The sequence below is a fragment of the Homalodisca vitripennis genome, chromosome 5, assembly GCF_021130785.1.
Source record: "Homalodisca vitripennis isolate AUS2020 chromosome 5, UT_GWSS_2.1, whole genome shotgun sequence".
NCBI lineage: Eukaryota > Metazoa > Arthropoda > Insecta > Hemiptera > Cicadellidae > Homalodisca > Homalodisca vitripennis.
Genome location: NC_060211.1, coordinates 40,564,728 through 40,591,237, shown reverse-complemented (window position 1 = coordinate 40,591,237; position 26,510 = coordinate 40,564,728). Strand labels below are relative to the sequence as shown.

General features: G+C 32.6%; 1 protein-coding gene across 1 annotated transcript; it reads right to left on the bottom strand.

The window, feature by feature from the left end:
- Positions 1-902: 902 nt before the first annotated feature.
- Positions 903-25,754, bottom strand: LOC124362049. Its single transcript, XM_046816205.1, has 9 exons — positions 25,544-25,754; positions 23,554-23,684; positions 14,032-14,155; positions 12,223-12,365; positions 10,187-10,274; positions 7,445-7,609; positions 6,796-6,936; positions 5,891-6,054; positions 903-1,104 (listed from the first exon to the last, which is right to left on the bottom strand). The coding sequence occupies exons 1-9, from the start codon at positions 25,694-25,696 to the stop codon at positions 1,053-1,055; spliced, it is 1,161 nt and encodes a 386-aa protein (XP_046672161.1). The 5' UTR covers positions 25,697-25,754; the 3' UTR covers positions 903-1,052.
- Positions 25,755-26,510: the final 756 nt, after the last annotated feature.

The window sequence follows — 26,510 nt, the reverse complement described above, 5'->3', positions numbered from 1 at the left end:
TGCTGCCCCGCGCTGATGTCGACGAAAGAAAAACATCCCTCGAGATAGTACCTATCAGTTAAAATATCAAATTCTAGAGGGGCTAATCAGAAAATATAAATTGAATTGTAATGGAAAGGCAATTATGTACCGTGCAAATCACGTGATGCCGCGCGGCCTGCCGTAATCAGGATTCTCGAGAAAGATAAGATAACAGCGACAATAATACCGATCACAATACCTGGAAATGCTTGTAAGTTTGTAATTTTGTAATTGAAGAGTTGTTTTTTCGTTCTATCATGTTTGTTTCTATAAATTTCTATTTTTGTGTTCTTCATACTAGTGTGGTCGGTATAATCCCAAAGTACCCTATTCTGTTTCATACATGAAAAAATACTATAGTAAACTACCTTAAATATATTCTAACTTTAGTGCCATGGTACTCATCCACACCCCACATTTTAAAGAGAAGAAAATATAATTGCGTGACTTATAATTTTAAAGTTTTTGTAAAAAAAAGAAGAATAATAAGGAAGAAGTTTCAAATAGTAAAATTTTACATTATGTTTTATATGGAGCTATATGAATTGTAGTAATTATGTTATTTTAGCATAAAATAAACAGTTAATTTAATCCTTGTAAATTTAATTATAATATAGACAGTTTATATTCAAATTTACTAAATTTCAAAACACTTGCTCTTCTAGTATTGGTAAATTTTACCCGCTTCTTAAACAGATTATTATTGAGATAAATGGGTATTTGAGCATAACTTATCTACAATTTATTCCTCTGTGATCAGAACTTTAATATTCTGTTATATATAACTGTTGGGCATGGATCATATATTATTATTACCAACCACTTGGTAAGCTTACACATTTACACCATCAGAAACATATTGAAGAAATAAATTGGAGTGATAAAAAATCTGTATAGCACTTTATTAACAAAATTTACAAAAATAGGCATCAAAGGTCAAAATTGGATGCAGGAGGCTTTCACAGTCCTCTTAAAGAACTTTGAGCACGAAACTTGTCCCAAATTTGTAACGGCATGTAGCTGGTCGTAAATTAATACCTTAGAAGAAGGTGCTTTTCTACCAGTCCGTAGATAACTTGAGTTCTGAAACAGATAAATGAGTTACAGATATTTTATTTGATAAAATAGTATATTTATGCTTAATGGAGAATATAATCTATATTTTTTTTATATAAATGCGAATGTTTGTTTGTATGTTCCGTTATAACTCTGGAACCAATGCACGAAACATCGTGAAATTTTGTACAGTGATTCTACACGTTCCTGGAAGTAACATAGGCATACTTTTAGAGAGGTATTTGGTCCAATTTTAATAGTTTATTTCATTAATTTTTTAATTATAAATTGTTGTTGATGTTGGTGTGTTTTATATTGGATCCGACAGACTGCGCTACGACATGTAATACAAAGCGAACCGATACTTAACAGCTGATAATACTTTCAGCTGAAGTTCATCAAAGAGGCAGAAACATTTGTTTACATTTAAAATTTAAAACATTTTTATTGTAAAGTGCTTGATCAGTAGTGTTTTTAAATTCAGATTGCATCAATGATCAATAAACTATTAAATTCAAAGAAAATACTATTAAAAGCTATTATGAAAAAAAACTCATTATACAAATCCGTGAATGTTTGCACATAAGATCGAAGGTAAATGAAAAGAGCCGAAAGAAGACACTTTATGATCGAAACTTGGTTTCTTTGATACATTTTATTGAAGGCACACTCCTAAAATAATACTGGAAATATCTTAGACAGAAAATTAATTTTAACAGACCGAATGTGATTCTTTATAACCTAATTAGTTTACCGAGATTCATCCATATACAGTAACTGTTCTGAATAACTTTATCAACACCTAGCAAAAACCACGAAAGATAGAGGCAGGAATATGATACATACCTTTATAATGCGCCCAAGAGGCTCACAAAGGAACGACTGTCAATTATCTCAGCAATGTTTAGAATGTGATAGAAAAAGAATAAGTGAATATAGTGTACTGTTTTCAACGGGAAATTGCGTGCGAAGCCGCGGGAAACTGCTAGTTTTATATAAAATAAGATTAGTTAGTACTGAAGGATTTAAGTTTTTCAGTATCTATAACTTTAACAACGTAAGAGGTACGCCATACAATGTGTCGTGTAAAAGGCTTCGCTGATGCTGGATTTAAAATTTAAAGTCTATAGCTCATTTCATACTTGACATGCTCTGTGGACAGACAGTAAAATTTAACATCCCCAGCAGTAAAAAAATTGTACCTGTCTATCGAGTGATAGGCTTCAATGACGCTCAGCCAAAACCCATGGATGGATATGCATCATTATGGATCTCATTCTTGTCTGTTGCTACGGTCCTCACGTTTGTGTGAAATTCTGCTACGTTCCAGGTCCCAAGTTGGCTGTGCGAATTTTCTCACAATCGGTATTCAAAGTGTGCTGCCCCTCATTGGTTATGCGACTTGCTTCGTGTTGGCTAACTCATATTATTCCAAGTTGATATTTAAATAACGATCAAACTTCAATGTCTGTGGTGTTGTTGAAAGTGTAGTTTGTAATAATGAAAGTAGGCTACACGTTATATATATCACTAGCACTGGGTCTATATTATCTCAGGTTTTTTAAGTAGGTTGAATAATGGTTCAAACTTAATATTACTCTATTGAAAGTTCTGATCAATATGATTGTTTATATCATAATAAAGTTCACAAAATATTCACTGTTCTTATCAATCACTTTGAATCAAATAAGTTTTGAAAGTAATATTCTTTAATTTAAAGCTTATTATCTTTAATTTAAAGCTTATTATCTTACTTACCACATTTCTTTGTAGATGGGATACTCAATGAAAGACAAAGCAAATGACTTTGATGTCAATTTATTTTATATTATACTGTCTAATTCTACTCACTTTGCTTTGATTTTTGTTCACTAACACAACGTCCCATCGCTAATTACAACTTCAATGCACTATTGTACAGTTTCAAATTTCATCTATACGAGTAGACATCCTTACTGCTTCAAGTCCAGACAGATAAGAAGGGTTCTCTGTATAAAACTACGCATACCGGTTCACACAATGTTCATCCCCTCTCCCGTTCAAATCAGCGTCTTCACGATTGAATATAATTTGATTCTTTTCTTATAATTGTCGAAATTTATCACGTTCACTATAATTGATCAATTTAAGTCTTTCTATTTTCTTTTATTATTTTTCTAAAGCTTTTTTATTTAAATTTTTAGCAACATGTGCTTTCTGACGTCATCAATACGCAAGTCATTTTATCCCACAATTGGCTTTTCTGCGTGATTTTATTTAGTACTTTTGTAAAACACGAATTTTGGTTATGTATAACTCATTTTAATTAATTAAATTTGTTCCCGTATAAAGTTTAATATATTTCTCCGTTATTAATTAAATAAATCTCAATTCCGACAACATGTGATTCACTGACGTCACAGTCTGCCGATTCACTGACGTCACAGTCTGCCAATTCCCCGCGAATATTCAAATGTCGTAATTTGACACACTGTGTAGAAATTAAATTTCATGGGAGTCTTGTAAAATTTAAAATCTACACAATTAAATCTTTCTCAAGATATCTTACGGGTAGTTAGTAGAGGTAGGTCATTGCAATTGGAACTGCCTTGTCATGATACTCTATCACTGGAATAGTTATGGTACGGTGACAAATTAAAGGAAAATATTCCACTGGTACTGTAGTGACAATGCTGTTAAAATGAATGCACCGTAAAGAAATAAAATTAGTTTACCAAGCATGTTTAGTCAATTTTAAATTTAAGGGTCATTGGAAAGTAATTTTATAGGAAGCTCTACATAGAGCTTCCTATAAAATTACTTTCCAACCGTTATTTATTATTCGAAAATCTATCTTAAAGGTCGAAACTCTTAGTCCACATCTACATACATTTTGATACAATTAATTAAAAAAAATTGCTTATCATCATAATACACGGTTTGCACTACATGTGCGGATTACTTCAGTAAAAACAGACAAAACTTAATCAATAACAAACCCTTTTTTCATTCGCATTTATCATAAAGGAATTTAAATTCAAAGTAAAGAGATATAAGACTTAATGTTTTTTAAATCATCATCCTTATCGGTTTTCAAAAAAAGCAAGAAATGGCTACTTTAGTTAGGTGGCGAGGCAACCAAGGCCCAATTGTCAGTCAATTCTGGGCAGCTCTTCTCGTGATACTGCCTCCCCCCATTCACTATCGGCATTATTCTGTTGGGTGATGATCGTTAGTGCAACAGATTTGTATTTTGAACGCTTTACTCACAAACAAGAAGATGACATTATTTTTAATAAATGTTATTTATTTTACGATTGGTTTTACATTAAAATGCAACATTAAATCTTCAATATTTCAGAGGTTTTGCCCCGACTCACTCTTCAAAATTAGTAAATCATCTGGTGGGGAAACATATTTTACTTTTACATGAAGTTCTCGAGTTTGTTATAGTACTTAACATTTTCTTTCTAATAATATTTTTTATTATTATTTATTTATATTTTATTCGTGGAATTATTACTTATTGCAAATATTATTTAAAAGATCACAGTATATTTTCCTTTGGTTGTGGACTTACCGTTTTTGTGAACATTTGATTAAAATATATTATAAGATAAATTAAATGGTTATTGTATAACTTCTGATATACTGTACCAGAAGTTCAACGCCAAAGGGTTGAAAGTCCATTGTTTTATTTTATATGTAGGTCAACTATAAAACACGTTTTGATAAGTATCTAATTTAGTGTATGTATTTAACAATTTTTGTTGAAACAGTACTGGAGAAGTGGAACAGTAACAGTGAACGAAATCTAATCAATTTTAAGAAATAAAATATTTTAAAATATTAAAATCAGCAAACTGGAGGTTTTAAACTTTTCTTAATTGTTACTATCTCTATCAGTATTAATTATTAACAAAAGTCACTAATACTTGACTAGCGCCACAATGAAGTAGTGAGAACTATGTTGACTATTAAATATCAGCCGTTCAAAGAGATAACCAGTAGGCGTTCATGACCATTACTTGTTGCTTGCTGTCTCTTTGGACAGACATATGGGAAGTGACAGTGAATTTATTATAATTTTCAACCCCTACAGGTCGCAGATGGACTCGTCATTCTGAAAAATTACTAAGCACAAATATTGTATTTTACTATGTCACCTGTTATTGTTGAAATATCAAAACAAATAAAAACAAAACTGATCTATGATATAAGGTTTGACTACGAGTATACCTTCAGTTTAACATAAGTTAAAATATATTTTGAATGTTTATATCAATCAATATGTGGAGGTACAACCCCCAAACCCTCCCCGGATACATCTATGCCAACTAATGAGACAATGATTAAAGTCACATTTAAACTGATGTCCAATTTTGTTTATATACAGTAGATTTATATGATATTTATAAACATAGTTACTAAAAAAGAAAAAAGGGTTTAACCTAATAGTTTAATTAAGAATCCAACTAATCTGTTTAACTTCCAAATACAATTACACATGTGAGCACAAGTGAACCAAGAATCGCTTCTTTATCCAAGAAGAGGTTCTTTAACTGAAAAGGATTTCTTTAACCGAGAAGAGCTTCTTTATGATCAGGTGGAAGCAAATAATGCAAATTTACGGATATAAAAAATTTATTTTAATCCTTGAAACTAAAATGTAATGAAAGGTAAAGTTAAATGTAATAAATTAACTGAATTATAAGTTGTATTAAACTCTTGTCAGAATATTTTATTAATGTTGTTAGTTTGGAGGAGTGGTCCAGCCCGTAAATATGCTGTTTATGTATTATATACGTACTTATAGAATGTGGGTGTAACAGACCTGTAATTAGTGGCAGCATCCATGAGGTTGTACATGTAACGAGGGAAGCACTGGGGGTGGGACGCCCTGGTGTGGTACATCAACCCCATACACAGCATGAACAAAATCTCCTCCCAAGGCCATTCCGGCAACTTCAGCCTCTTTCTATACTGTCTGCACACGATCTGTTGATAGAATAGCATTAAATTGGCTTTGTCACAAAATTTAATTATTTGATGACAATTGTTATACTGTTCGTCAAATATAGTATTGTTGATTAACATTATTATCACTTAATTCATTTCAGTGCGCATACCAAAATGTGCTTTTTATGTTTATTGCAAAATTAGTAATGTACTTCATATATCTTACAAGAACTAGATGATCATAGACTGATTAAAGGTACATTAATCACATGATGACTTGTAATAATAATAATAATAATAATAATCCTTTGTTGATTTTTGACAATATATCACATTGTCAAATTTATAGCAGTTGTCAATTTATGGATATTCAAACACTAAATAACCTACACATTCAGATACAGTCAGACTTATATTTCACTCATTCACACTGTATTTGGATCCAGCTTTTGAATTTTTGTAATATTAGATATCCCAGCAGGAGGGAGTCCAAGTATTATTATTTTAAATAATTCAGTACCACTGACATGTACTGCTGAAAGATTCTTTGACCCCCAACATTTTTTCCTGGCTACGTTCTTGTCCCAGAAACTCATCATGAACTCCGCTAGCGAATAAAATGCTTTTGAAACTAATAGGCATTTCAGATAAGTTTTAAATTGGTTTTGATTGTTTGCATTTTTGCACTTTCAGAGAACTTGTTAATTAAATGGAAGCCGACCTGATGTGGTAAGTGCTGAGATACCATTAGTCTATGGCTAAGGACTGATTGTACTATACCTGGGAAAGATTGCTGAATGCGATCAGAGCTAAGGAGAGGTTGGGGTGAATGAGGTAGCAGAGAGAAGCCACGGCACCGGCAGGCAGGACATGCCAGGCCTCGTCCTTCCCTCGGCATTTCACCAGTAAACAGCTGATGCTCTAGAACCACAACATTCAAAATGTCAACTAATATTTTTCTTCTGTTCAATCAACAACTATGGAATATTAAATTAAATTTATTTTATTTTTTTTATTTTATTTTCCAACGGCAGCAGCCAATTTACAAAGACAAGCATAGATAGTAAATTACATGTAAAGTAAAAAATTGTAAGCAGTTTTTTGTTAATTGTACAATCAAGCATTTTAAAATTATAATCCTTGGCATAGTGAGGTGAGAAGGAGAGATGGTTGTTATGAAATACTGAAAAACATATAATGATGAAGAATAAGTGAAAGAGGGCTAATAATAATTAAGCCCAAGACTAAAACAAGGAATGGACTCAGGAGCATATGCTTTGATAAAACTCTCCCCCTACTTCATATAAAAAGACAACCAAATGAGTTGTATGTTGTGTGTACTTCATGCAAGGCCTGTTGACAATAAAGTCATCGAAACTCAAAAACTCCATATAACCTATAATTCCAAGTGATGGTAACCACAACTTACCTTGAGTAAAGTCACATAGAGTCCAGCAAATAATGGCAATCGTAGATTATTGAACTGAAAGAAGTTCTTTAAGAATAAAGTTGGTTTGGCAAGGAGCTTGAAGTTAAACACAGTCACTTTCAGGGATTGCAAAAGAAGCCCAAAACAAAAATATGTTCCTCCAGTCTGAAACAATATCAGCAATTTTAACAACTTGAATAACAAATTACTTAAATAAAATTTCACAGTATACATGCAGTGGCTTTATTGCTTATTTATATGCTACAATATGGTAAATATTGAGAATTTAAGAAGCAATAACAAAGGTCAAATTTAAATTTTATTTTATTCTAATATATCTACACTGTTATATAAAAATCTGATGTTGCCTCTTTGTGTGTTTTACTTTATTGTACTGAAATTTTATATGGACATTCACATAGACCCTGGTTAACATATGGGTCTATTCCTATTTTGAAAACTCCTCTGGGCAATGCCCCACTCTTCTTGAAAACTTCCTTTTTAGCTTAATCAGCAGTTGGTAAATGTGTTTTTAATTACCTGTCAAAGTCAAGAATAATACGTACGGTACTAGTTACTTGTGGCTTCGTTCATATCATCATAATGAAAACAAGGGCACTATGGGCACCTTTTGGCCATTATAATTTACTCCGGTCTCAGTATTTTTGTGCCATAGTTGATTTTGCCTCATTTCCCCAAGTATTAGGAAAATATATATATACATACACAGGTCTGAGAAGCCTACTTCAGTTATAAAACATCTACTTTTGGCCATAGTAATTTACTTCAGGATATTTCTGGTGCCACAATTGAGTTTGCTTTGCAACTCAAGAAGATATGTACATAAGCAGATCTGGAAAGTCTACTTCTGTCAAAGGAAAACTAAGATAATTTACAGTAAAAATTAGATAGTAACTTTGTATTTAATATCTGAATTACAGTACTGACCAAGCACTGCATACTTAATATTTGCAAAGTCATAAAGTCAAAAGTATATGTCTATTAAAAGTATTTTTACTACTTAACATTTTTTTGACTGGATATTTTCTTACTCTGTGTTCAACAGTGGATGTTGAAAAGGTTGAAATAAGAATCATTCGTATTATCAAGCTTACACTATGATTTCAAAACTATAATTATAAACAAATTAATTATCATAATAGTTGAGCTGTCATAAAACAATGTTTACACAGATTTTGTTAAAAAAGTACAGTTGGAATTGTTATAAAATTGCAAAATTGTATGTTATAAAGCTTTTATAACTATACTATACTGGTTTTTTGTCGTTTGAGTTTAAACACTTTCACATGTGTAATTTTGTAAATATTACACAATTAATTTTAGAGTACCTTTTATTATTCATAACTTATGTGCAAAGTTTGGTATCTGTAGCTTTACTAGTTCTAGAGATAATAATTCTTGTATAAAAAATACAGCATGGCTGCTAGCGGCCAAACAACACATTTCTTGACCTATGTTTATATCACATTTTTTGTGTGGAATCATAAGTACTATCATTGACAAAAATTTGTGACACCCTGTGTGGATAACAAACTTTTGGAATGATCGCATTGAACATGTGATAAATTAAAAAAGGCTGAAATCTTTGTTAGTGGGAGAATGCAAATTCTGTGTAGTGCTTCTATTCTTAAAATTATCTTTCATGCATTTATACAGTGTTGTATTACATCTGGAATATGGAGGAACTACTTTTAAAACTCTGGACAAAATTTTAATTGTACAAAAAAGGCCATTAAAACAATGCTTAATTTAAACTATGATGGCACTGTAAACCATTTATTCACTGATTTAAAAATATTAACAGTTTATTATTCATTTTTTATTAAACATATTTATTAATTTTTATATTTTGGAATCTATTATGAATATCAGAAACAATATTAGCAAATTCCTGCTGCACAGTTAAAATCTTTTATTTGATACTAGAAACAAAAATAATTTATTTTTATTACATCACAACCTAAAATTATTAAAAAAAGACAAATCTTTATGCGAGGATAACGTTTTATAATCAAAGTCAACATTTTATTAAATATATAGATGACTACAAGAAACTTCTATACACGTTAAAAGGCATCCTGACGGACCACTATTCATTTAAAGAATTTCATGAGCTGACCAGCATTAAGGAAACTTAGATCACTTAGCTTATATTAGTTTTAAGGATTTTTAATACAGTGTGACACTATTCATTGTGCAAAATGTATTAACTGAATAAAGATATGATAGATTGATGTAGGGAGACAGTTTGTGCCATGTTTTGGCACTGTTTATTGTAGATTAATTTCCAATCTAAAGTTGGTCCCTCTATACTATACTTTGATTATTATGTTACTCCACATTAAATTTAATGACGATTTTTTATACTTCTATGGAAAATTCCATCTTGTCCCGACTATGTTATCAGTCCTTAATGAGGAAAGCATAAAATGTAATTCATTGGACTAAACAAAAATGTACATCAATTTACTGATATGTCTTACAAAAACCACTGTACAATAGGAAACACACACAACATTGTAGCCTTATAAGGTTTAATAAATTTATTCTATTGAGCATCCACCAATAAATTATAGTAATACAACAAGTTCATAGAAAAGTTATAGTTAAGGAATTCTACCTGAAACCACTGAATTGTGATATTAAGAGCTAACATAAAACAATTGTTCATTGTTAGCTAAATACAAATTCAGTTGTTTAAAATTATTTACAATCACTTACCCTCGTTATGTCGTTGAGGCAGGACTCCTTGTGAGGACAACGTAACCTCATCTCGGGATCTTCAGGAAGTCTGTGAGGTGTGAATGGCCTGTCAGCAAAAAGTGAGATCAATATGTTACGTACAAAAAATATGGAAGAAAATACCACACTTATCAAGCAGTGGAGTGTCTAATGTTGGCACACACACACATACCGCAGAGTACTCCAGTATCTGTTGGTAACAAATGTACTATATGTAGCACATCCAAAATAGCATACACAAATACTTCAAAGATAGCTCGACACATGTTTGGGGCGCATAATTACATATATGTTCTATCGTAATAGTATAACACAATTTTTCCTGTCTCATTACAATATGTTCATAAATATACAATTTTAGATGTCTTGGATATATTTTAATTCAGACATTTGGAAGACTGGAGGGATGAGCATTGGATGCTCACATTGGACGTTTTTGGAAACATCTTCATTACAACTTCTTTTGAATTGAGCATTACACATCATCTGATAAGTGGTGTTCCACACAGTCAAAATTTAGCTACCAAACCATGGTTGTAAGTACAATATACCTCAGTCTACAATGATTCCATTATATACAATGTTCATATGTACAGTACAAATGTTGACTCTAACTCAATTTCATCTTCTGGTTAGTGCAGCATCTGAAATCTGACACTGTGACAGAGCTGACTCCTGGAATCTGGATTCTACGTTTGGTAAGATACAAAAAATCGGTGATCAAGAAATTGAAAATGAACTCTTTGCTTTGCTTTGACTCAGAGACACATAATCACAAGAGGTCTGTTTGGTCCAGTAGCCACCCAGTTTAATCCGTATGAAGAGGTGTTCTAATTGTCTCACCAGGTGAACAATTGCGTGCACTACGATTTTTTAGACACGATCTCAAAGCACGGCGGAGCAATTGCATTTTGCACCCATTCGGTACTGACTTAGTCTCTGACTTTTTTTGTGTGTCTTCAGACATGGATTCCAGATTTTAGAAGTCAGGTCTGTAACAATGTCACATTTCAGACACTGTGCTAAACAGAAGGTAAAATGGAGCAAAACTCAAAATTCGCATTGAATCAATTCTTCCCATGATTGTAGCAAATAAACTTAATGAATATTATTTGAACATATTCAATAATCTGGAGCTGAATACAGCTGTAAGTGAAAGTTTCAAAACCTTGAATTTAAAAAACTGTTTTATAGACAAACACGAACGTAACTCTATTTTTATTGACCCAGTTGAACTTTTAGCAGTTATAAATTCTCTTAAAAATAACACAGCACCTGGTATAGATGGAATAAGTAGTAGCTTATTGAAAGAAGTATCTACAATTACAGCTGTATTATTATTTGTTATTAATTTAAGTTTACAAGGAGGTGTATTTCCAACGAAACATAAAAATGCTGTTGTTTAACCTATTTTTAAGAGTGGATCAAAATTTTTAACTAGTAATTATCGTCCAGTATCACTTCCCTAAGGTTTTTGAAAAGGTAATGAAGCAAAAGCTAACAAAATTTATAAATCTAATAAATAAATTTGGTTTCAGATCTGGTCTTAATACATGCATTATTAAATTTTATGACAAAATTTATCATTGTATAAATGAACGTAATTGTGTTAGTGGGCTTTTTCTAGACATGAAAAAAAGCTCTTGATACTGTTGACCACAGTATTATATAGAAAACTATTTAAATGTGACATGAGAGGAGTTATTCATAGTTGGTTAAAACTTATTTAATTGGTAGAAAACAAAAAGGTTTTTTACTCTAAAAGTGGAAATAGTCCTATTAATAAAAATCTATATAGACTTTAATTGAGACATACTAATAACTTAAATTATATAACTGAAATTCCAAGGCCATATTATTATGAAACGTTTATGACAATAAAGATTTATTTATTTACATAATTTAACACAATTTTTGTACTTTATGCCTTGTTGTATTAACCATAAATACTTAATGATTATCAATGTATAAACAAAGAATTTACCAGATTTAAAAGTATACAGTATTATACAAACCATAAAATTGAGTAAGAGCCCTTTATTGTTCTTAAACCGTAAAGAAGCAGACTGCTACAACTGGAAAAGATGAGGAACTCTGTATTCCTGTTAACGGAGAACAGCCCTTCTTCTTCAAATACCTTAAGGTACAAGTCCGCTACCTAGAAGGCACGAAACATGGGTATGGTTAATATATATCTAAGTATGCTCCTGAAAGTAGCATAAAGCATAACATTTTTAGATACCAAAAGTGTTCTTCTACAGTGCAATCTTACTTGTCATTCTCTTGAAAGATCTATAGAGAATTGAATAAAATTTGAAGCAATATTTAAATATTTGAGATGGAATTTAAATTGAGTATCAGGAAATACTAATTATACTAAATAATTGGTTTGTGTGTTTAAAGAAATTCCTGCAATATTCCGTTAAGGATATACAAATTTCATAGGGATTTATTTTGTGGCTATAATAGACTGGCAAATTTTCTGTATTTCTTCAGAGAAAAAGTAGTTTTTAATGTGTAAAGTAAAATTATATACCACCATTCCTGTGGGTTGACTGATTAATACCCTTATATGGTGACATAATTTAACTAATACTGAATTTCTTTTGTATGTTACTTCAGAAACTGAAGATTGTGATTTTGTCAATCTTCCAGCTTCCAGCTCTAAGGGTAACTTCCTAGAATTCATTGTTATTTTTTGATCAATTTGACAGAAACTGATAAGACGCAATGGAGAGAATTTAGTTTTTCAGACATTGCTTTTTACAGTTTCACAATAAAGTAACGGAATCCATCTAGGTTATATATCACTTTTCAAGATAAAAGCAGTAAACTCAATAAAATTATAGAACCAATGGCACATTAGGTTTAGGGCTATGTCAAGGCAAAACTATTATACAGGCTGGAGTGTTGCCCCCACCACATCACACTATCCATTTGGTCGGCAGTATACTCCTCACATATTTATCACAGCTGATTGATTATAAGTGCGCGAATCCTATGTTATTAGTTGTCTGCTTCTAACTACTTTTTTTCTCTCACTAAGCCTCAGCGTCTTAGCTATGCTGGCTTCGATGTTCACTGGTTTTTATTGCCAAAGTACATGACTGGGACCTCCCCGGGATTTGAACATGTGATCTCTCGGTTAGAGAGCCGAGACTATAATCATTAGTCTACAAAGGAGGACAACTAACTACTTTAGTCTATAAAGATTTACAAAGTATGAATGTCACTTTAAAATCTCATGATAAAAGTAAATATAACCTATTTTAATAAACACACTGTTCTTGAAAAGACAAAATGTACCCTAGCTAGAATGGCGTTGATTTATCTTCAAATGCAAAAGAAAATACATAAAATATTAGCAATTATGAGGTCAGTGCTCGTTTATTCCCATTGACTAAAGCGGAGGAGTCGAATGGGTCTTCACAGAATCAGAACTCTGACCTGTATTATAGTCTGGTCTTAGCTATGTGCAAAACAGCAAAATTAATCTAAGTCTGTGCATGAAAATAACTGCAAGACCTCTTTACAACAGCGTCCGCTGTCAAGAGTTATCAGACTATGCGTACCTGGATTCAGATAGTGTTAGAATTCAGGAATGAAAGAAGTGGAACTCCGATCCTTCAGCATACAATCAACATATTTTCATATTCAATTCACAGGTTAAAATGGTGATCAAAATATCTAAGATTTAAAATCTTCAAGCTTGTGCCTTAAAAAATACGCAACTAAAAGTAAAGACTGAACCAATTATAGTTGCACAACATTAATTGTCTGTACAATATTTAAAGATTGAATTGAACATAGTAAACAAAACTTACTAGAGCTATGAACAGAGTGAAGTCCAATCCACGCCTTGAAGGATCTTCAATGAAAATACCACCTCCTCCCACTATCCCAGGGATCAGCCCTAGGGTCAGAGCAGTGTACCTTCCCAGCAACCACCTTGAAAAGTCACCAAAGAGTTCAATGGGTCATGATCAAAATACAAGTTGGTGACAATTTACTTTATTGGAAGAGCATTAGCGAAGCCTATAATGCAAGGGGATGGATAAATGTAATTTCAGTCCACATGCTATCTCAAAAACAAACTGACCTATGAATGTGAAATTTTGTATGAAGCTTCATTTCTATAGAAGCATGACTGATTTCAATGGTGGTCCATGTCACCCCATTGGATTTGGGTGAGCGTTAGCGAGTATTTTGATATTGGCCTTATAGGCAACCAATTGAAACATATTACTCAGTAGATTGATACAATTTCTGTTTTGTCTGCCAGGGGATGTACAAATTTAAATTCTTTATTGTTGTTTATCTTTCTACAGGACATCCTAAGAATGGAATGAGCTATGGACTTGAAATTTTGCATGCAAACATCGGTGAAGGCTGTTATATGACACGTAGTGTGGTGCCTGCTACCTTTTTTGTTTGAGTATTTTTACATTTTAACAGCCAAAACACTGTCTTTTGCAAAACATGACTGTTTATTTACTTTGAAATGTTAAAAAATTAATTAATTAATATTTTTTTTAATTTGACTATAACAGACTAAGCAGGGGGGATACTTAGGGGGTTATGGGGATCAATTTCCCTCAAGACTATGTTTTACCATTTGATTTTTTTGGTCAAATACAACTAAAACCACTACAAGTTCTAAAAATATGTCAACAGACAAATATATACATATTCTTAATATAGTTTACTTACTTTTATTCTAGTATACATAGTAAGTCCGTAAAATATTCCCCCTGAAATAAATTTCTGTGTTCGCCTCAGAAACTAAGTTTGCCATCACATTCACGTGTTCAGAACTTTGGTGAGAATATTCCGAGATGAGGTTTTGTGGTGGGGTTTTAGTTGTTAAACAAAATAACAACTGATGTTTTAAATAAATTATTGTGTGTCATATAATTAGTTTTCAATTAGTTAATTTTTAAACTATAGCCTTACATTTTATGAGGTTAAGAATGACACAAGGTGGGGGGGGGGAGTCCAAAATGTATCATGATATGAATATTATTTCAATATCCAATGGTAGCCAATAGTAGATATTTTAAACCAACACAAAGTTTTTATTTTTACAACAATGACTAAATAATCATATAATATGTGTGGAGATGAATTGGTAAAGTCAAATACTAACCGAATTAGTCAGTGGCTATAACAGGTAAAATATTAAGTGAATTATCAATATTGCTTTATAAAAAATTAAAATTGTTATCAATAAAAATAGAAGGGAGATAGGGTTCCTGGGAGTCTTCCTTGGGAGATAAGATTTAGTCTGGGTCCACCCAACAAAAATTTGAGAAAATAACCTCCTAGAGAAATCGTATTATAAATGCCTTTTTACCTCAATTTCGAATTAAGTGCCAATTTCTCTATTTGGAAAGGAAGGCACCCTTGGATAAAAAAAGGTTTTCATGAGAAATCGATTTAAATCTTATTTTGGCTTATTAAAATTGCAAGTAGTTATGGAGTGTTATTATTGAATCTAGTAAATTACATAATAGATGACCAATACTGAGAAGATATATCCCAGTAGCGTAGCCAGAAATTTCGTTCGGGGGGGGGGTTCCGAAACCGGCGGATCCGGGGGACGTTTTGTGTGTTATTTGCCAATGAGTTCACTGGTAAAAGGTAAATACCAAAAATATGGGCTTTAGTAACTACGCCTTATAGAAAGTGGAAAGATGTAATAGGCAAATTAAACTCTCACAGCAACTCTAGTACCACAAATTCTCTTGTATAGCTACAGAAACTTTACGAAGAAGTTCTGGCTGAGTAGAACGCACCAAAGTGATGTTGGATTCACTGGATAAGAAAGAAAAGGAACCAAAAACAGAGCTTCACTCAAGCGTATAATTTATTGACTCAACTATATTCTGTGGAAAAAATGAAATACCCCTTTGGGGACATTGGGCCACTGAGGGCCGAAAACTCTTTAGAAAAGGAGGGAAATTTTCGAGCGTTGCTCGGGTACAGATCAAACTAATAACGGAAAATGCACCGGAAAAACAAAATAAAAAATTAGAAGTTCGGCCACTTTGGATTTCACTGATTGAGGTATTTATGAATGAGTTATAACGAAGATTTTTTTGTATCATTACACTGTAGACGAGTATATAATTATCGGAAAAAATCATTTTCGGTCGGAAATAAAATACACCTGAAAAACTCTAATGATTAGAACTTCAACTACTTCGGACTTCGGTTCTTGAGGCAAACGTGGTATTTTTTATTGAGTTAGAACGACGATTTTGTTATCATTAAACTGTACTCGACTACCTATATAATTATCGAGAAAAAAATCACTTCCGGTCGGTAAATACCGAAGAAAAGCTCTCGGTACTGATTCGTTTTGACGATTTTGGATTTCACTGGTTGAGGTAAAAGTAGTACTTATAATTATTTTAGGACATTGATTTTAGAGATTAATTAAGCGCCGACTAATAAATATATAATTATCGAGAAAAAAACAAAAAATAATCACTTTCGATCGGAATATACTAAGGAAAATGAAATAACACCTCAGTCAGTGAAATCCAAAGTAATCGGAACTTCTTATCAGTAGAGTTTTTCCGGTGTATTATCCGACCGGAAGTGATTTTTTCAATTTTTCTTCTATAATTATATAGGTAATAGTCGGCGTTCAATTGATACATAAAATCAATGTTCTAAAATAATTCTAAGTACCACTTTTATCTCAACGACTCAACCAGTGAAATCCAAAATCGTCAAAATCTGAATCAGTAGAGCTTTTCCTTGGTATTTTCCGACTGGAAGTAATAATAATAATAATAATAATATTATAATACTTTTTATTGTGTCAACAATAAATTATAAAAATTGCATACAATCGTCAAATTAAATTATTTAGAAATATGTATATCTATTTTAAATTGCCCCCATTCATACCCGTTCATACACAGTCCACACTCATTCCTAAGACTCAGCCATACGTTTTAAAATCTTCTAAATTTTACCACCAGAAATAGAGGATGATCCAATTACTTCAAATTTCATCCCAGCGGCTCATCATAAACTCTTGCACTGAATAGAACACCCTCGACACCAAAAAGTGTCTCAATCGAGCTTTAAATTTTGTTGGTTCATTTAAATTTTTGCATTTCATCAGGGAGCTTGTTGATAAGCTTAACACCAACCTCAGATGGCAAACGTTTGAATGCGGCTGTTCTGTGCGGATGTAACCGAAGGTTGTCCCTGCCTTTTGTCCCGTATTGATGGACGTCCCTGCCCCGGACCAACTCGCACTTAAATCGGCAGTACAGGGCAACATCGAGGATGTAGAGACAGGGCAAAGTTAGCAATCCAAGCTCCCTAAAGGCATCTCTGCATGAATTTCGGGATTTCAATTTTGAAATGATGCGGACAACTTTCTTTTGACTTCTAAATACTCGCTCAAATTTGTATTTAGAACAGCTGTCCCATAGCCTCAACTCGTACGTTAGATGGGGGTGTACAAGGCCGAAGTAGGCCATTTTTAGTTCATCCCGGGAGCAAAATTTTGACCGTAGAGCATAAATGCCTGGAGAAACCTTTGAGCAGGTACTTTCAATGTGATCGTCCCAAGTCAGACTTCGTTCAAGGTACATTCCGAGGAACTTGGTGGAATCAGTTCCTCTATCAGGACATCGTCCGCCATCACAGCAGCGCCATCCTCAATCTCTCTTTGCCGCAAACAGAAATTTAGTGCATTTGATTTGGAGTTGTTGGTCCTCAGATTTAATTTAGAAAAAACTGAATACATGAATTCTAAAAAGGAAATGATTTCTAATTCATATTTTGTTGGAGCTTTAATGCAGAGCGTTGTATCGTCAGCATACTAGACCATTTTCCCTCTCAGGAGCGATGAGTTCAGCCTGCTGACGTACACAAGGAACAAGACTGGTCTAAGTATAGATCCCTGTGGGACTCCATAGGAAAAAAGTCGCTAATTTAAAGCGATTTAATTGTTTTTTTTCTCGATAATTATATATGTATTAGTCGGCGTTGAATTAATACCTAAAATCACCGTCCTAACATAATCCTAAGTACCACTTTTACCTCAACCACTCAACCAATGAAATCCAAAATCGTCAAAACTTGAATCTGTAGAGAGCTTTTCTTCGGTATTTACCGACCGGAAGTGATTTTCTTTCTCGATAATTATATAGGTACAGTGTACAGTTTAAAGATAACAAAAATCGTCGTCCTAACTCAATCGAAAACACCACGTTTACTTCAATCACTGAAGTCCAAATTAGTTGAAGTTATAATCAGTAGAGTTTTTCAAGTGTATTTTCCGACCGAAAATGATTTTTTTCGATAATTATATACACTTTTACAGTTTAATGACACCTAAAATCAACGTCGTAACTTAATTCTAAGCAGTCATTTTACGTCCCCAATATGAATTTGAATGAAGTGGTCGCTAATTTAAACTGTTCGCCGTGTTACGGTCCAGGTTACTTTGCGACGTCACGTGACCGCGCCCTATATAAATACCGTGATTACACTACACTATCCGAAAGGCCGAGCCCAAAATTATCGTTTGATACTTTATGATTTAAACGAAAGGACAATTATATTTTTAACAACGGTCACTTCAATCAATTTAATGTTTGTAGACAAGAGTAATGATCACTGTCCTTTTTTCTCCTGCTACATGCTTTATTTTTTAATATGTCTTAAAATTCCGGACCCCCTGGACCCCCCCCTTCGCTACGCCACTGATATATCCATGATTAATATTACAGCGCTGATGTTTTAAATCGTACTTGATTGAAATGAAAACAGAGAAAAACATTTTTACGAATACATTTCTGATAATATTGACTACAAATGTTACTTAGAGTAAAGAATTATGAGATGTTTATCACATGTTAGACGTTTGTAAAAGGTTAAATTACTTTCATATATGAGCCTGTGAAAGGAAAAGTGGTGTAAGTCAGTTTTTTTTATTTTCAGTTTTAACCTGATATGAACTCCTTAAGGGTCATTACATTTGATGGAATAGTGAAGCAAGTCAAAATTCCATTCTTTATACTGTTTATTGGTCTTTGAAAAAATTGTATTTAACAGAATATTAGTTTTGTTGTAAGGAATAGTGGTGTAGGTCTGACTTGCTTCACTGTTCCACACTGTGTTAAACAGAACAGCTGATCCATTAGATGGAATAGTAGTGTATGTCTGACTTATTCCACTGTTCCTTGTGATTCCTTCAGTTTGCTTATATAACTGGGCTTTGCAAGGTAACCATGCCTGGTACACATAGAATAAGAGATAGCTCTCGAGGAAACAAAGGCAAATCTGTGAAGTATCATCTTCAGTTGCCAAATGCTAATGTAGTAGTTTGTAAAAAGTCTTTTTTACAAACTTTTCAGATTTCAGATGGAAATGGATACATGTATGTTTGGAACGAGGTAACAGCCTCACGGGGTTCTCAGGAGATTGAGCATTTACGTTACAGAGTCTCTGAAAACTGTAACCATATTGTCATGTTTAGTGACTGTTGCGGTTGGCAGAACCACAATGTTAAAGTTGCTCTAGCTATGATGCACTTTGTACAGCAATTAGATAATAACATTAAGATTATCGATCATAAGTTTATGACGAGTGGCCATTCTTACTTTCTCAACGATGGTGATTTTGGGGTTATAGAGAAAGCCTCCAAAGGAAAGGTGATGTATACCCCTCAAGATTGGTATAGTGTTTATTGCAAAATCCAAACACAAGAAACCTTACTTTGTGAAGGAAATGCAACAGAAAGACATGCTTTCAACTCAAACTCTTGATAAATCAATCACAAGAAAAAAGAAAAATGCTGTGGGTAAACTCATATCTTGGCTCAAAATTCAATCGTTAAGGTATGTACAGGATGAATCCTTTAAAATCCTGTACAAAGAAACTCTTAATGGTGATATGCCTTTTGATGCTTTGGATATTACACCTGCCAAGAGAGGACGACACATCGAAATTCTGGGCAATGTTTTAATGGAACCTCTTTATTCGAATCCTCGTGAAGTCACTGTTTCAAAGAAGAAAGACATGATGGATCTTCTTCCGTACATACCACCAATCCACCATGGGTTTTTTATGAATCTAGTGACTGCAAGTCCCAGTTATCGACAGTGAATCAGAAACAGCCTCAATTTTTTAAAAATTACAAAGAATGTGTAACCTGATTTTAAATAATTTAATATTTTATAGTAATATTTTAAATATGTTTACTAGTTACTTTGAATAATATTGTTTTAATAATAAACTTACTATTTCATGGCCACAACGTTTTATTATTCATCACCATCCGTAACTGTTGAAGGAAAAGTGGTGTAAGTCATACTTAATATTTTTATTTTATTAGTATAAAAACTATAATAAGAAAAAAATTACAATAGAAACTGCCCAAAAAATAAAATGGTTATCATAGAATAAAAATATGATATAAGTTTAAGATAATATTTACATTTGGATTTGTGCAACTGTTTTTAGTAAACCCTTTCATTGCTCAAAACTATGGTAACTTGACTTAGACCACTTTTCCTTTCACAGGCTCATATTGCTTGTTTATTAACATTGTATGTACCCTTAATTGTATGAATAGGAGTAATTCGTGTATAATTTAAGCAGTACTGAGCACTAGAAGACGTGGAAACATGTTGGCGCTGAAGTTCTAACGGTTTGTTTACACTCGGTGGTGCTCTGTATTCAGCAGAAAGTTGTATTATCAGTCTACTAAATATGGGCGTTATTTAACGTAACATGATAAACAACGGTTTTGCCGCGCAGCAACAGTTGTACCCGCAACGTGTTTCGATAAACTTCCTGTTATTTTGGAAAAGTGATGACAGCGAACAATTCATTTCGTTACTGGAAACGGTAATTTTGACTTGGAAACAGTCTAAAGCGGCAGACTCGAAACTCTTCAGCTGTTATTTGATTAACGGGGTTATAATAAACAACAGATTTGTAATGTGACTATTATTCAATTGCTGGAAATCTATCTTCAACTCGATAATATCAGCTTATACATCAGTTTTATATCTATGTAATTTATATTTAGTAGACAAAATTAATTGTTCAGTTATGTGTAATACACAAAATTAATTGTTCAGTTATGTTTAATATTGTTCAGTTTGACTATGTTCATGTTTGAAGAGGTCATGATGGGACCGTATCACGGAAAGACGTTTAATGTACTGTTCAATTATTACAAAACATACTAATCTTTGTTAGTGATTGCCAAATCTTTAAAGATTAACAAATTTTATGTTATAAGATGTATAATAAATTATCTGACTCGATGAATCATTACTTAAATATCGATACAAAAGACGAATTATATTCAATCCTAATCGTATTTTAAATGCGAAGGTGCCTTTGTTTGTTTGTTATGTTTTCACGCATGAACTATTCAACCGTGTACTGAAATTTTACCCGGACATAAAAATACTTAAATTCAAATTCAATTTGTGTATGGTTCCTGGGATGATGAATGTAGGCTTGGGAATATATTCTTATCTAAAAAAAATCCCTCCGGGCTACACCACACTGGTCTCTAAAGCAGAAAAACTTCCATCTTGGCCTCTTAAGTTGTTTAATATACATTGAAAGAGCCAGTTAAATGTAATCAACTGTTCTCTGTAAACATTGGATTATGCCAGCACGACCAATAATATGTTTAGTTAATTCAATCAGTATTTTCAATTTGTTTACATTTATAAAGTGAAAGCATAACAAAAGTAACAAAACTTATTATTACAACATCATGGCAACGAGGAAAACAAATTAATTTATTCGGGATTTTAATTAGTGAACTAAATTGGGAATGTATGCATGTAAGGTATTAATTTTGGTCTCCTTAGGCATTGAGGGACGGCATATTTACAGTAGCTGACCAGAAAAAAAGGAAAAAACAGACCAGAAAGGACCAAAAACGGAGGGACTGGGCATTAGCTTGATTCAACAAACCATTCGCTCCGTGACTACAATTTAAGGAACCAATTGAGGCCGTGATCATAGCAAGTGGAATCAGAAAGCAATACACGAGACGCTAAATGAAATTTTTATGACAAAATCGTCGTGGGGACATCGAATCCATTTCTTGCTGATGAGGATACAATACTGATAAGGTATATAAATAATGATATAATTTCTACACTGGACCGAGGAAATAGTATGATATAGCGAACAATGATGATATTGGGAAGCAAGAACATGTACTTTACTGCATCTTGTATCATCTTTACTTATGGATGACAACTATCATAATGTAAGTATTGAAATTTGTAAGTATTATTGGTGTTAATTTTATTTTTTAGGCCTAATTTTCAATAATGATATCCATATATCCATACAATTTATTGAACGTTACAGTTTTTAATCCAACCTCATTACAAAATTATACATAGGTCTATTTATACTGTTTCTGGGGGCAAAATAGCAAACTCAAAATATAATTCATTTGACCTAGAATTGCAACATCTGAAATAATAATTGCTCGCAATTTTGTTTAACTTCTGGTCCTCCTTCATGAACACTGTAGTTAAGAATAAAAGTAAAATTAAAAAAGCACATCTTTTAAAATTTTTTCTCATAATCATTAATATCTAAATATAATTTCAGACAACTAATAGACTAATTACTATATATATATATATATATATATATATATATATATATATATATATATATATAGTAGAATTAATTTTAGAATTATAGTAGAATATATATTAGTAATTTTAGAATTCACTAAATTAATTTAATTAAACATTGCTTAAAAGTGGTCCGATTAATAAGATTTTTACGTGATTATTTTTAGCTGCACATCTTACTATAATTAACAAAATAATTAGATGTTGTCAATGGGTTAACGGTGGATGGTGGGGGGGGGGGGGTGAAGCGGTGTAACGTGGCCTGAGGGGGACCGACGAATATCTTTTCTGAGGCCCGCCAAAGCTGAGTATGGCTCTGGTTGACATTCAAGGTTGAGCATTGAAAAATAGAACTGAACTATTTTGTTGACGTGAGAATACATTTTTAAAGAATCCGTCAACTATTTTCTTTATGAAAATAAAGTTGAGCTATACAGTGGAATCTTTATTTGAGAATAGGGGTTTAGTAGGTGACTTCTCAGTCATCCAACTCATCAAATGAACACTTCTCGCAACGAGAACTTGCTTGTTGAAAATTTAGAATCTCCTTTCCATCTCTGGATACTTCTTGATTTTTAAAGTATTTGGATTTTTTTAGGTTAGATCATAGTAGTTTAAAACAAGAATTTAACATTTATGACAGAAATCCAGAGTTTTATATTAGTAGAAACAGTAATTTCAATTTCAGACCTGAAGAAGCACATGACAGCAACGGAAGAGCCGGTGCAGAAGCCTCCAAACAGACAGGACTTGATGAAGATTTTCGCTTGCTGGACAAGTACATCGTACTTGAAGCTTCGGTACTTTAGCAGCCACTGAAACTGTTACAGCAAGGTCAGCTCTGAGAATTTTAGTACAGTATTGCACTCCATATGTAATCAATGTTTATACAAAATTGGCTCTGACACATTTTAAATTAATCAAAGTGCAATGTGGTTGAGTTATCCGGTATGGTTCTGTAACGTTCAACTGTAACGTTCAATAAATTGTTTGGATATATAGATATCATTATTGAAAATTAGGCCTAAAAAATAAAATTAACACCAATAATACTTACAAATTTCAATACTTACATTATGATAGTTATCTTAAGGTACTGATTGGTGTCAGAAATTTCAGATAAGGAAGATGCCCTTTCAAGGTCAACGTCAAGTAGCTACATCGATTAGCTACCCATTGATAATAGTCTTTAAAATGTGATTTAAAATGTCCAGAGCATCTTAAATTTGTGAGCATACGTTAAATACGTAGCATTTTCAGGTTATTATGCAGTAATAAGGAGACCTATTTCGACTACTAGAAAAACATCTGAAAATAATTCAAAATGGTTTTTAAATTATGTATGTACTGTGAATTTTGTTCAAGATATAATGCTCCAATAATGTCTACTGCAAAAATGAATTTGGTAGGTATTGAAAAAGTAAATGTTTACGTTAATGCATAATTTTTCTATTAGGTGCTTGAAAAAACCTGCTCATAAATTACAACACTATAACTGAAAACTACTGAATTGTAGAAAGAAAAATAAAGTATACAAACGTACAAAAACTTGAAACCTTTCTGAAAAATACTAATTTAATTGTTCTTGCGCTAGAAATCATAAGGTAGAATTTAATTTTATTCATATATTTTTGTACTGACTCGGATGCCACGTGAATTTTCAGGATTACTAAGTTTTATAGTGTCATCTTACTGATCCTGGAGTGAAACAAAATCGCAAGTCTTTAAAAAATAAAAGAAGTTACAACACTATTTAATTAGTTTTGTACACGTTCTAAATTTGTACGCTATGTACCTGTAACATTATATTCGATACAATAGGGCAAAGGCAATATTGAACACACTAAAAAAACTGTAATTTTTGGGTAAATAATGGATTTTAATAAACTTCATATTACTGTTTTTATATTAAAATGTTGCACATTTAGCTTAATGTAATGTATTTAGTAAAATCTTGAAATCTAGTAAAGTTTTCATGAAATCAAAGATTTTGAACCACTGCCATTCTATGTTATAATTTTTTTTTTTTTTTAATTTTTGTACATTTATAATGGGACTAGCTTTATAACATGAGTACCAAATTTAAACACCCTGTCTTGAAACACCCATGAATAAAAAACTATTTTCTAAAAAAATATGGATAGAGAGACAGAAAACGAAGCGTTTTCAGACATACTGTTTATTCTTTCCTACATAAGTTTTTTCTTACAATTTTCTTTGTAATTGACGATAAGAATAAAATTTTGCATATGTAAAATAAACTGCTAAGTTTTTTTCACAATATACAGCATTTACTGTACAACAAACCAAGTCAGAAAAAGTCATGAGAGATTTAAGAAAAATCTTATATAAATCATAATTCTCCAATTGTAAAATAGCTCGAAGTCACAAATTCTGCATTCTTTTGTGGACTCGTCTGAAAACTCATCTTTCAGCTGAATTCTCAGACGTTTATAAAGTAACCAAATGTAAAATTCAAATTTCTGAGTACATTCAGACTAAAAAGAGACTACTTCTCACAAAATAAGCTGATTGTTTCACAAAATAAGAAACAGTTAATAGTATTCCACTAAAAATAATAATAAAAAAAAAAAAACAGAATTTCAAGAGTAGCTGTTGTAAATTATATTGATTCCCCCACCCCTAAAGGAAGAACCGACACTGTAGCTGAGTCACTCACCAGATATATAAACACGAAGAACTTGGCGCTACCCCAGACGGCCTGGAGGGTGGTGACTAGAGCGTTGTAGCTGCAGCTGGTGGTCCAGGGGTGGATGGATGTGCAGGGGAGGTGATCTACCACCGTGTACCTGTACTTGCTGAACACGACCATGTCTGTCACAAACTCACACCCCACTCAGTCACAACTGTCCACACGCTGGTACTGTGGCACTTGTCATTTGCATTCAATCAACTTACTTTGCATTTACTTCATTCTGTCTTGCGACGTTACAGTAACCTCACGTTACGTCATTGTTCTAGATTTGTTACCAAACAAATTGTTTTAATTATGGTGTAGCCCACTTGTAGCTTTCCATTTAGCAGCTCGATTTTGATTCATATTTTACACTTTAACTAACCAATAGAAATATAAAATGTAAAATATCTGTTTACGAATCAGGCAAATTCTTTGCACTTCTGAACGTTGCAACTTCTACATTTAATAAAACATAATTCGTAAAGGTTCGCAAACACAATTCCACGAAAGATAAAAATACACTTTTATCTTTTACGTGTATCCAGAAATAGACTACTAATCTCTTATCGCATACAGTGCAAGATGACGTATTGTATTCCCACTGCACAGTTAACGACGCAACGCTTTCTCAGTCTTTGAGCAATAACGAGGTACAAAGGCTGACGTTTCACACCAGTTGCTGACGCGCCCCTGTGCTCGCTGTTCAGCACTGCTACTTGTTCGTTTGCTGACACATCGCTTCGCGTGAGGTACGAAGAGAACCCCCAAAAAGACCGAAAATACTGCTAAATGATGGTATTGTATCTCAGGATTTATAGAGTATGACATTGGAATAGAAACATAAAAATTATTTGTGCATTTAGAAGGGGCTTTATAAATTAGATACTATATATAAAATATAGTATATATGTAATATATGATAAAATATATTATGTGTATATATATATGT